The sequence below is a fragment of the Anas platyrhynchos genome, chromosome 2 (genome assembly GCF_047663525.1).
Source record: "Anas platyrhynchos isolate ZD024472 breed Pekin duck chromosome 2, IASCAAS_PekinDuck_T2T, whole genome shotgun sequence".
Classification (NCBI taxonomy): Eukaryota; Metazoa; Chordata; class Aves; order Anseriformes; family Anatidae; genus Anas; species Anas platyrhynchos.
Genome location: NC_092588.1, coordinates 113,672,979 through 113,685,620, shown reverse-complemented (window position 1 = coordinate 113,685,620; position 12,642 = coordinate 113,672,979). Strand labels below are relative to the sequence as shown.

General features: G+C 45.9%; 1 protein-coding gene across 5 annotated transcripts in view; it reads left to right on the top strand.

Moving 5' to 3' along the window:
- The first annotated feature begins 462 nt into the window (after nucleotides 1-462).
- Nucleotides 463-12,642, top strand: part of ZDHHC3 (zDHHC palmitoyltransferase 3) — a 30,121-nt gene continuing 17,941 nt past the window's right edge. Inside the window, exons 1-3 of one of the 5 annotated variants that reach the window (XM_027451152.3) lie at nucleotides 463-650; nucleotides 1,310-1,364; nucleotides 10,429-10,758. In XM_027451152.3, coding sequence (XP_027306953.1) covers nucleotides 10,453-10,758 — 306 coding nt within the window. In that variant the 5' untranslated portion in view covers nucleotides 463-650; nucleotides 1,310-1,364; nucleotides 10,429-10,452. Of the gene's footprint in view, nucleotides 651-1,309; nucleotides 1,365-8,581; nucleotides 8,724-10,428; nucleotides 10,759-12,642 lie in introns of those variants that run through there. The other 4 variants (XM_027451151.3, XM_027451154.3, XM_027451153.3 and 1 more) reach the window with 4 other exon arrangements.

Here is a 12,642-nt window from a genome sequence, read left to right as displayed (position 1 = left end):
GCTCCAAAATCAGTTCTGCGGCGTGAGGCGAAACGCCACAAAGTGGAAAAATGGGAAAATCCCCCATAAAATTCCTAAATTCCTCACAAGATGCCGCCCTGATGCGACCTCAGTGCAGGCGCGCTGTGTGATTCCCAGTGAGCGCACAGCAGGGCGGCTCACAGCCACCAACACGAGCCCTAAATTCAAATAAATATGATATTTTCCCCCTTTCCCACCACCCCAGCCTGCAGCCTAGCCGGCCCGCCCCACCTCCCCACCTCCTCACCCACCCGGCCAGCAGCGGCTCTCCCCGCGCTCCCCACCCGCAGCGCGCCGCCCCCACAGCCCCCAAATTTTCCCCGAAACCCCCTGAATCCACCCCATTTCTCCCCTAGCCGCTGGCGGAGCCGCTGCCCGCCCTGTGCCCGTGCCCCGGGGCGGGGCGGGGAGGGACCGGGGCCGGGGCTGGGGCCGCCGCTCGCTTCCTGGTGGCTCCCGGCGCCGCCCCGCCGACAGCCGCGGGAGGGGGACGGGGACGGGGACAGGGCCGGGGCCGGGGGGGGGGCGCCGCGTGTGCGGGGCTCGCCCGCACCGGGACCCGCACCGGGACCGGCAGCGGGACGGCAAACGGGGCCGCTGGCGGCCGGAGGCGGCTCGGCGGCCTGCGGGTAGGTGCTGGTGGTGGTGGTGGGGTGAGAGGGAGCCGCGTCTTGTGGCCAGGCGGGGTGGTGGGGAAGGGGGGTGCCCCCGTTGCTGGGGTGTGGGGTGGGGGGGAAGCACCCTGCCCCGATCCCACGGGGTGTTTAGGGTGGGAAGGATCCGCAGGGAAAAGGCTGAGCGCCTCGGATGCCTGCTGTGGGAGATGGCAAGGCTTGGCTGTGAGAGCACCGCGCTCGTCTCGCCCTGTGAAAGCACCGCAGACATTGCCATGGTAAGTGGGGCCACGCGTGGGTTCCCCGGCCCTAAAAATCGCAGCCCGACGTGTGGTGAAGATCCCGTCCTTCAAACGCCACGGCTACGGTGCTGTCTGCTCTGACGCAAGAGTGTTTGTCATGCCAATGGGAGCTGCCTGTGGTAGTAAGTTGTGCCCGACTCCTGGAGATTCAGGGGGTGCGACCCAGGGGCTCTGTGCAGGTACGGGTTTGTGACGGGTAAAAGGTGAGGTCTGCCTAAAAACTGGGGGTACTTCTGCACCCCCAACACAAACGGGGTGTTGTTGTGTTTCTGTCCCCATTTTCAGAAGCGTAGCTGCAGACAGGGTATGCATTTCTCTGAAATTGGCTTTTAGTAGCAGACAAAAGTGACAAAACGTGATTTAACCCCGCAGGCTGTAAGAAGATGAACGCCTGATTCCTCAGCAGATGCATGCCCACTGTGCCCAGGTAGTTACGTGTCTTTTGGGAGCACCCCAAGGGGACAGCTGACAGTGTAAAGCAGCGTGCGTGTAGCCCAGGCAGTGGTAACCCTGCTCTGGTGAATCCCTGCTGCTTACCTGGCGTGAGTTTGCTTTCTTGGGGTTTCTGCATCTCCCAATTGGAACAGGAGCTAGCGGTGCCACATGGGCGATGAAGTTTAAAGCCATGCGTTGCTTTATTTTGGGGAATCGTGCTTGCACAGCCATGCTGTGAGGGCGATTCTGTGATTCTGTGGTAATGGGACATGCCTCCTGTAGAGGCGACCACAGTGTTGGTGATGGGCACCCAGGCTGATTCGGTCTGAAAACGGCTTGGCTGTAGCTCAGCTAGTTGCTGCAGATGTGAACTGAGTGAGCTTATGGCTGGCTCTGGTCTCTCTGCAGCGTAAACATGACCTTTTCCTTGGGGTGATACTGCGGAATACAGCTTTTCTGCTTTGTGAAAGAAGGCAGAGGGTAATGTGGTATGTGACGGGGTTATGGAAGCTTGTTGTCGTTTTTTATTTTCCCTGCCCTGTGCTTAGCTGGCTGAAGCAAACCAGGTATGAATGGTGGTACTCAGGACATCATATTTAACTGAAACTTGAAGTTGCTGTGGAGAAAATGACAAGTTAAAGCTTTCCCTACGAGAGCTGCATGTTTCCTGGCAAGAAGAAAAAAAAAAAGAGAGCTGCAACTGGACTGGAGCTGCAGTGCAGCAAGTCTGCCAGTAGCTCGTTGCACATCCTCCTTTTGAGAGGGAGCCCAAAAGGGAGAGCCAGCTCGCCTCTGCGGGCTGTGGGTGCCAAAGGCCTGGTCTCAGCTGGTAGGTGTGAGGTGTTACGGGACGGGGCAGCCGTGCCCTGGCTCCTACTGCAGAGCAGCACGGGCAGGTGACCTCCTTTGGCCTGGAGCTGGGAGGCCCTGCTGCAGCAGCAGGGGTCAGCCAGAAAAATTTTGGGACTTGCCGCCCCATGTGCCTTAGTGGCAAGGAAGGACACGGAAAACTGAGCGTTAATGCCCCGTGGGAAAGGGGAGGGTGATGAATGGGAGGAAGCGCACGGCCCTTGTTGATGTTTTTGCTGCGAGGCTGGTGCTGGATGGGGAGTTTGGGAGGTGCAGCTGCAAGGTTTGATGTTACGCAGGGACCAGTCCGAAACGTGGCACAGCTCTCAGAAGTCACGGCGGATGGGCTCAGGTGGAAGCAGTAAGAGTGCAAATGGGTGATGTGAAGCACTACGCTATTTAATAATAATTTACAAATAAAAATGAGAGTTAGGGTCCCATTCACCACCCTAGTGGAAAGGCAGCATGGGGATGGGGATGTGATACACAACTTTGCTCTTGGCCATGACTGCTTCAATCGCTGATGTCCAGTACAGCGTAGGATGGACAGACAACACGTCCTGTATTGCAGTTAGCCTGGTCTCCAGGTCTCAGTATTTCAAAGGATAACAAAATTAATGTTTACCCACAGAAATCTATTTTTTGTGCAAAGAGAGATCACTCGTGCTTGCTGGCGCAGCAGGGAGCAAAACAAATACTGGTTGCCAATCGAGAAGTTCTTTGCTATGTTTTAAAAACTTTAACGTAGGGCAGTCTCTGACCCTGCAGGTTTTTCCAGTTCCCTGAAGCAGCACCATAACTTTTTCCTAGGCTTTCTTAACGTCATAGAGTTGGATCGTGATAGTCGTGATTTTATGCTTTGGGGTAGAGGTGATGTTTTTTGTCACTGTTTCATTAACGCGCTATTTTAACGTGTGCCCTGTGTCTTTCTGTATTTGGTTTAGGTGGCTGCTTAGGTGTAGGACTTAGATTTAAAATCTAAATGCCTTAAAGCTCTCATACCTTTATCTGTGAAACTCTCTGATGTGGTAGGAAGAAGCGTAGACTACAAGTGGGGCAATAAGGTAGGAGAGACAGAGCAATTGCTTGTGATTTTGGGAGAGGGGGGGAGGCCATAGCAGAGGCAGGCAAGAGCCAAATCCCGAGTCAGACCAAGTGAAAAGGTATGTCTGGTAGCTAAGGGGATCCTCCTGCCTTGAAAGTTAATACTCAGAATATTCTTTAGACTGGGATAGTTCTGCCAGCTTCTTATTTTGAGCAAGGTGTAAAACAACAACAACAACAAAATAACTCTGTTCTGCTTCTCAGGAAAATACATTTTTTATGCCACGGAAGCAGCGTAGTTGTTAACATACACAAGTGGTATTATTTTTAGTGTCTAAGCAAAACATCCTCCTTTAATTTCTTCTTTCCCTTTTTTTCAAAAGGTTTACACAGGACAAATTGAGAGTTTAAATTCCCTTAATCCAGTGAATTAAATTCCTTTAAAACAATGGCTCGCTGTTTTAAGTCCTGAGTCAGCATCCAAATTGGAAAGCTGTCTAGGAGGCCAGGACAACTTCTCCTGTCTCATATCTCATGAGGCTGTCTGTTCACAATAACTGCAGCGCCGGGGGAAAGCGTGACAACCCCGGTCACTTTCTGTTTCCCAGCGCAGTCCTTTCTGCAAGGTTGCTCTGCCCTTCTGGTCCTCATTCCAGGTAGGTGACGAGGCCACAAGGGTGGCTTGCGTTTACAGGTTGAGGTTTAACATTTCTCTTTTTACATAATTAGTGGCTCGCGTGTATTTTAGCCTGTCAGGAAACTGCGAGGTGGAAGCGACAGAATTTCTCAATGGCCCTTGCAGCTCTGATAGTGAGAAAGTTGTGATTGCTGTTCTGTGGTGGCTCTTACTCAGTCACAGCTTCAGGAAGTGGCTGACATCTCTGCAGCGCTCTGGCCAACTGCTCGTGGAGATCACTGAAGTTGGGATAAGACCAAATCAGATCCAAGCCTGACTTTATTCTTTACTGCCCTTGTGACTCGTGTCCCGGTCCTTCTTGTTGCCCCTGTTTTGTCACCCGTCTACAGTGGTTCAGTGTCTGTGTACCTTGGACAGTAACTTTGTCACATCTCTTCTTTGCTCAGGCCTTGCAGGTGGGGGTGGAATCATTTACCAAATAACTCAAGACTCTTAGGTGAGTCTTTATTTCATTACATTTTACTTAACACAACGTATATCCGTTGGCTAAACAAATGATACAGGCATTAACCAGGAAACTGTTACCATCTGTCCAGAGAAACCATGTATCACAAACATGCTTTTATTAATTTCAAAAACATGGCTTATTTTCCTTGCAGTTATACTAATGTACTTCCACTGACACTGCAGAGGTTGCTTCTTGTTTACAGCGATGTCAGTGAGAGGACCGGGGGTTTGTGCCTTAAAAGGCTACCTCTTTCAAACCTGTCAGTATCAGCCCTGAGGATGGAGTTTCTAGATCTGACAGATGTCTTTGAGGTAATTTCCACTCTCCCTGCTCTCCTTAGGGAAAAGTTCCCTCTACATATTCATATTTCCATTCATACATATTCTTCAGGAATACACACCTTCAATTAAATCTTCCCTCTAATAAGATACTTCAAATAAAAACAAAACATCCCTCACCTTTTTAATTGTGTTTTTAGTGATCCATTTTTGCTAAGCTATTGTTAATGCACGGACCCTTCATAATAATAATAATAAAAACTAGATTCTTCTTGAAAATAGTGAAATAACATTGTAAACAATTTTTCTAAACTGTCTATAATGCAGCTTTGTAATACAGCCACTCACTCCTTTCATGTGTATAAAAATGTTGTACTGGAGTACTGTGTGGTTTTGTGTGCTCTCCCTCCCTCTTCCTAAGACAGGTAATGCAAGTCTATGCATTTAGCCTCAAAAAATACTTTTTTTTTTTTTTGTCACATTTTAAGATTATTTTTAGTGGTTTCAGTATAATTGATGTTCTGATCTCTTTAGGCCATTTTTCTTCAGTGTGAGAACTGAAACTGTGTTGAAATCACACAAGTTGAATAGCCAGAGGTTTCAGGTGAATCTGAAATGTTTGTGAATGCGAGGGTAGGTGCTAATGTAGTGCCTAGGCTGAAACGGTACCTCTCAATGTGCCTGAACTTCCAGAAGAAAAATGAATACTTTTCTGCAGCAGGCACAATCCTGTTACCCAGCTCCTGGGGTGGCTGGAGTAGGGCTAGCAGAACTGACTGCACTGTGACATTTTGATCCCAGTGCTCAGGTGTCTTGGCAGTGCGGTGTTAAGGTCCCAGTGCCTGATCCTTCCCTAATGCTTTTGCCATTTTAACCAGAGAGAAACAGTTTTTAATCTTTTTTTTCCACTTCTTTTTTAAACTACAGTTAAAATAGTCCAGTGGAAGTACAGCTTTCTATAACAAATGTAAGCCTGCTTTTTCCAGTTGCCATTCACAGACCTGTTAGAAAAGTCCCATTGATCCTTCAGGGTTTTGTATACCAGAGGCTGAAAGCTGCCAGGCCGATGGATATCTGGATGAATCAGCAGGAGACTGCCAGAAATTCTCAGCATTCTCATTCCACTCCCGTTGATCAGATAAAGCCTTTCAGGTCTTGCAGAAACCATTAGGAAAGAATAGACAGAATATTGGTATTTCCTTATTATTCCTGCTACAACTTGCTTTGGCAAGTTTTGACAGGCTTGGTGTTAGACCCGGGCTACGTGAAAGCGTGGCAGGAGAAGCACAGGTAAATACCCTGTTAGTTAGAAAGCATACTTCCACTTCTGTTGCAAAGAAATACTAACTATGTAATGTTTTAATCAGTGTGGTTTTATGTACAGAAAACTGAAATAAGCTTCAAAATGATGTCTCGCAGTTTATATATATTTAAGTAAATATATATATATATATATATATATATATATATATATATATATATATATATATATATATAGGTTTTAATTTTTGTTTCCTATAAGGGGATGTCCAGCATATCTAGATCACCTAGTTTAGCAGTGTCATGAATATAATGTGACCGGTAATGTATGTCTGCTTCCTTTTGATGACAATAAAAAGTTAATTTCAGAGTTGCTTATCAGCCCTCAAAGTGCTGTCAGTGAGCCCTGGGTTCTTTGTTTTTCAGAAACTGTTCCAAGTATCTCTATAAAGTGAATAAAAGACCTGAACTGACCCCCCTTCAAAAAGCTGAAATCCCTTCAAACTGAACCCCTCACAGGGTCTTCCCCTTATCTGTCTATCTCTTGTTCAAGATTATTTTAATTAAAAAGGCAGAACTTGAAATTCACTTAATTATTCTGACAAAACAAAACCTCTTCCCAACGTTGGATGTTAATGGAGTTCTAATGGAGGAAATGGTTGCAATGTCTACGTAGGAATACTGCAGTTTCACAGATCATACGGATGTGCTTGGCTTTTCCAGTGTGAGTAACTACATGAAAATCAGCGTGGTGACGATGATGGTGTCATTTTTGTGTACTTTTTATAAGATCAGGACGTCAGGTAGCCTTCAGAAAGCCATCGGGTGAAGGCCCACATCATTCATTAGCTCATTCTTAACACGTCATTCGGCAGTCGCAGGCCATTAAAAATAGATTTTAGGCATGACTTAGGTCAAAAGACAGTTACTTAATTTATAAAAGGTGTAATAGCCTATTGTAAGCGTTCATTTGGCAGGAAGTGGGTTTTAATTTATTTTGTTTACATTTCTAATGTCTACATTACTTATGCCTTTGATTATTCCTGTAATGCTAAATGCCTCCCAGATTAAAAAAACAAGAAAAGGTTTTTGCTCTGACACGTCCTTAAGCTGAATGGATGTGTTTGCTGTCATTACACCTCACGCTTACCTGCCGGCCTCTCCTCTAGCCTGACACTGTGATTAAGTTTTTCGCCTTCCCCGTGTACGTAGCGTTTGCTGCGGAGCAGGAGCGGCTGACATGCTGCAGCTGGGGGTTGTAAATTCAGTCTGTGTGGGGGGTGATTTGAGGGCAGACTCATCAGGGCAAGCTGCTACCCCTGCCACAACCTTCTTTATGTATTTAGGAACAAGGAATTTAAAAAGTTAGCCGGGCTATATAAAAGAGAAGCTGAGGCGCTGTGCTCCTATGGCTTGACTCTAAGATGCTGTACACTGAAACATGAACGTGTTTATCAAATAATGAATGGTGTTTATGTAGCAATCACTGATTTTTCATTTTGTCGCCTGATGATGACTCTAAAGCCAGTATTAACTAACCAAGAGCATTAAATAACACATCTGTCCTCCAGGCCTCAGCCTGCACTGAGGCCTTGCCCGCGCTCCCGTAGTGCTCCGCAGGAGCTGGGCCCCAGCTGCAGACCGAGGTGCCTCGGGGGTCCTTCCAAGGTTCTCCTTGGGCAGTTTCACAGCAATAGGTTTTTATTTTCCTTCAGCTCAGTAATATTTTTGAGAAAAATTTCATTGGAGTGAAACCACTTCCTGCACTAGCAAGAGGTCTGGATTTTTGTTTGGCTGCTGAAGGGGCTAAACCCGCAATTTTGATCAGTATGCACTTGTCTAGCTTTCAGTTGGTCTCTACTAACACCGACCTTAATGTGACTTGCCAGACTAATTCCTCTGTTAGGTTGGAGTTTGCTTTTCTTGTGGCTGTTTCACTCCTTTGCTTTGGAAAATAAAAACTCGGGGGGAATAAAAAGCCTCACAGGGTCTAGGCAGAAAATCCTGAAGTCTGTGTTCAGGACTGTCCCACCTGATGCGTCAAGTCTAAAACTTTAGTTTGAAAACTGAACATCTAAATCACTATTTTTCCTTTCTAATGCAATGTGATGTTACTATCAATTAGAACGTAATTGTCAGGCATGAGCCTTTTATCAGATTTATTTTGAGCTGCAAAGCAGCATAACAGTTTTAACAAGATGATTAAATTGAAGGTTAAACAGTTACGTTTGGGGGTGGTTGAGCCTTTATAGACTTATAAAGTATTTTGTAAATGTATAAATACATGCATTTGTACACAAATAGTGAAAATCTGGGGAAAAGGTATGGATTTGCTAGTAGGTGTAGGTTTAACTGAATTTAGGCCAGCAGACTGTATGGGTAATCACTGCTTCTGAAAATTATACGGCTTCTCTCCCTAAGTATCAGGTGTCATGAGGCTAAATTATAGCTGTGGTTGAAATACCAAATAATTACAACTTGATATGTGAGGTTTGTGAATGAGATTTTTTTTTTCTTGCCAAAGTAAACGAGACGCACGTGCACGTTTTTATCTTGATTTTTCTGTTGTGTGATGTAGATACAAATACAAAGTTGGTATGCTCTAACATTAATCCGTGTGACTTTTTTTTCAGACCCATAAAACATCCTGAATTATTTCACTTGGCAGCCTACTAAATGTTAAAAGCGGAAATAGAAGAAAATACCTGTGATTCCTAGCTTATTTATACCGGTTATGCCAGGAAGAAAACACTGTGGTTATCACCTGCTGGTCAGGTGTGTGCTTTCCTAACCCTCCTGGTTCATCTGCTGCGTGCTAGAAACTGCACTCCTGAGTTTTGCCTCTCTCTGTGGCAATAGCTGCTCCTATTAAGTATCCAGTCACCTCTCTGCCACTTGCACTGAGACACACAACCTCATCACTTTTTGTGCTGGAGTTTAATTACTCATCTTGCTCATTAATAGCTTTAACTTCTGGCTGTGAGAGACTCCCTGTCTTGAAACAAGAGCTAAAAAGCCAGGTATCAGCCTTGCTGCTGTCCAGGTAGGGGCAACCTACATCTCCGTGTAGGTTGGTGGTACGTGAAGTAGAGCCTTTCTCCTGTACTTGAGAGAATTTAGCCATAAATGTTTTGAGAGAAGTTTATGGTCCTGGATGCATTTGTGATTTTCTCACTATGTTTCCTGTAAAATTTATCCATTTTGTCTAGGCAACAGCATTCATTTCTCTTGAACAGTCGAACACAAAAATAGCTTCAGTGTGAACTTTTTTGGCAGAAAACGTAACTAACTGTGAACATTGTCTCTCTTTCTCTGAATTAAAATGGAAAAAAATGCACTCTGTTTTTTGAAAAGAGATGAGAATAACGCTTACATGTCAAAATAGGAGGTGGCTGTTCGGGTATACATGGTTCAGTGTGTTTGGTACCAAAATCGTTGTGTCCATTTTTGTAGAAGGTGAGTCCTGGCGCAGAGACCGCGGCGTTTCTGAGCGTTCAGAGCATTGAGCAAATATTTTTTTTTTAAGAAGTGTCTTTTGGAAGAAGTCGCTGGGTGTGTGAAGAGCCACTTTCAAGGCGTAGCGTCCCAGGTGTGTGCTGACATTTGGAGTGGTGTAAGCTCCCAGCGCGGGCCGACTGATCCCTTGCCAGAGTCGTATGAGCACCTTTTTTTTTTTTTCTCAAATGCTTCAGTTCAGTGGGAGTTAGGCTGAAACTACAGCAAGTGCTGTGCGTGCTTGGAGCAGTACGGTTTCTGCTTCCACGATGGACCTTGCCCTCTGGGTTGGTAAGGTGCCTGCAGAGATGGAGAGGACACGGCGATGCTGCAGGTGTGTCGTGTTAGTGCCCACATTAACGGGGAGGCAAAACAAATGCCATAGAGGGATGGAGCAAGGCTGGCAGGGGACGGATGGCAGAGCAGAAGGCTTAAGAGGGACATAAAGCCAAAGGAGAGAAGAGCATCGGGCTGCTGCTTCACTAGTTCCAGCCACTGTAACTCCTCAGTGATTTGTTTGTGCAGTTTGAACCCCGAGGCTCCTTTCCCTTCCTCAGGTCCGATCCAGCAGCAGGGGACCCTGCCAGCTATGCCAGGTCTTTGCTCTTTTTCCCCATGGCAGTAGCTGGTTCTTGCTTCAGCCCCAGCTGTGGCTGCTCCGTCAGCACCCACCTGCTCGCCGTGCTCTTCATTAAAATACTTGTTGCCTTTCCTCTGTGGGAGTGGAGGTGGCACGCTGGTGGATTTAATGTGTAATTAAGCAAGTCTTAAAAGCACTTAGAGAGTCTTCTGGGTGAGAAGTGTTCTGATAAGCGCGAGAGTCTGGTTTCCAAATCCATTATTTCTTGTTGGATTTATTTGTCTTTTTTTTTTTTTTTTGCTTTTTTCAACTTGCTTTCAGCAATTTGGAATTTCTCAGATGATCCCTGTGAAGATCGCTGCGTGCCTTGCAAAGCACTGAACGCCGTTTCTGGTTCTCTTTCAGATGCAAGTATGGACATAATAGCCTATGATGCTTACTCCAGTCCACCGCTTCAGAGATATTGAAAGGAAACCTGAATACCTACAGCCAGAAAAGTGCGTTCCACCTCCTAGCCGCGCTTCCCTGGGAACAATGTGGTTTATTCGAGATGGCTGTGGTATTGCATGTGCTGTTGTCACCTGGATGCTGGTGTTCTACGCCGACTTCGTAGTCCTCCTTGTCATGCTGGTTCCATCGAGAGATTACGTTTATAGTGTCATCAATGGCACGCTGTTCAACACCTTGGCTTTCCTCGCTTTGGCTTCCCATTTCCGAGCTATGCTGACAGATCCAGTAAGTACAGCCCTCTGTGTGTCTGGGAGAGAAAAAGGCACTGTTTCTCTTATCCGAGAGCTGTTGGGTAACTCGTTTGCTGAGTGAGCGGCAGATTTAAATAACTCATGCGTGTCAGCCTGCCGAGTGAGGCTGCTGATGTGCTGTGCTAATTCCTCAGCCCACTCAAGTCAGGCGCAAAGTCGAGGACCCAGCTTTAGATTTCCCCTCATGTGAGCAGCTCCTCTCTTCACGCTGAGGAGGAGAGCGTTTCTCTCTGACACTGCTTTCTCACCGATGCCAAATCTCATGTTTGTGGCTTGTTGGGTCTTGACAAACAGCAAAGCAGGAAAAGCTGGTTTTGGTTGTCCGCCTTGTCAAGTGTTGCTCCAGCAGAGGGGAGTAGGGGTGGTGGTGTTTTGAAAAGCCACGCTGCCACCTCTCATGCTTGTGATTTAGTGGAGTTTATTGGACCATGCTAAAACAAATATTACGTGAGTATGCTAAGAGCTGAAAGTTCGTGGGCAGGCAGGGAGCATAAGAATTTGAACAGCCCCTTGTATGTGTCTGTAGGACACTGCCTTATTAGAGATACAGTTTAATGCCATGATGCTTATTCTGAATGGCTTGTATTTATTTTGCTTATCAACCTCTGGACAGGAGATTCAGTTCAAAGCCCCTTCCCCACTAGTCATCGCAAGGAAATACAAGCTTAGACTCCTCTTGACCACTTCCTCCTGATTCTTCTTGTTACTGTTACGAATGGCAGTGGGTGTCTGATACACAAAATACTCATTTCAAATGTAATTTCCCACTTGAAACTGTGCTAGGTGCCATTAAAACTTGACTGTAATCTTTATTTCCCAATTTTCAGCTCTCCCAGAAGCCACAGCACTGCAAAAATGACTTGTTTTGGGGTAGCTTGACAGCTTATGGTAAAGCAGAGGCTGACTTGTTGCATGCTACTGCTGCTGGACACAACTTTGAGCAGTAATTGAGGCACTGAAGCTTCAGGTCATTGGGCTGACAATCACAGGACTGTAGCAATTTAGGATATAGTTTATGTCCTCAGGGTTCTCGTTGTTGCTAATTATTGTATGTTGTGTGGCTTTAATGTTTGGGGACCTTCAGGTCTCTGGAGTTGTTTTGCAGAGTTAAGCAGAAACTCTCGAAACAAAAGCTATATTCTAAAGCAGCCTGGGCAAGCGTGGTGTCAGAGAAACAGATACAATCTCTCTGCAGAGAAATCTGGAAAATACATGTTAATTACCAGCGTGTGGTGGGATTTTTGCGTGTGGATGGAGAGAGCCAGTGGGATTTTGGTTTGTTCTTTGTAGAGATTTTAATGAAGAAATCAGCTAGACAAAATGGAAAAGGGAACGTGAAGAGAGGGGATGGAGGGCATCCACAGGGCAGACGGTGCAAGTCTGGGGTGGAGGAGGCTGCTAGGAAATGGAGAAGCAGAGGCACATCCAGGAGCAGAATGGAGCAGAGAACGCTGCTGAGGCAAACAAATAGGAATTCTTATAATAAATTAATTTAAAACCTGGATTCCTCAGAACTGTTAGCATGCGTCGTGCTTTTCAGGAACTGCTTCCTGTGTGTTCTTGCTAAAAGCATACCTAGGGTTTTGAGTTTTGCTGTGTGCTAAAAAGAGAGGACATTAATGGTAGCGTTTTGTAGAAATTGGTCACGGCAATGTTTAAGTTTGCCAGTCTGTTGAGAGGTTTAAGTGGAAAAATACAAAGACTGCTCAAGAGAACTTTACAATACTGATTTAATGTGCAGTTCTTTTAATATTCCTGTTTATTGCTGTTGAGAGGTTGTACATGTGCGTTAAAAAGAGTCTATTCCTTCAGAAATCTGTTAAAATGTTAAATCCTTGTGTTTATCTCAGTATAAAAT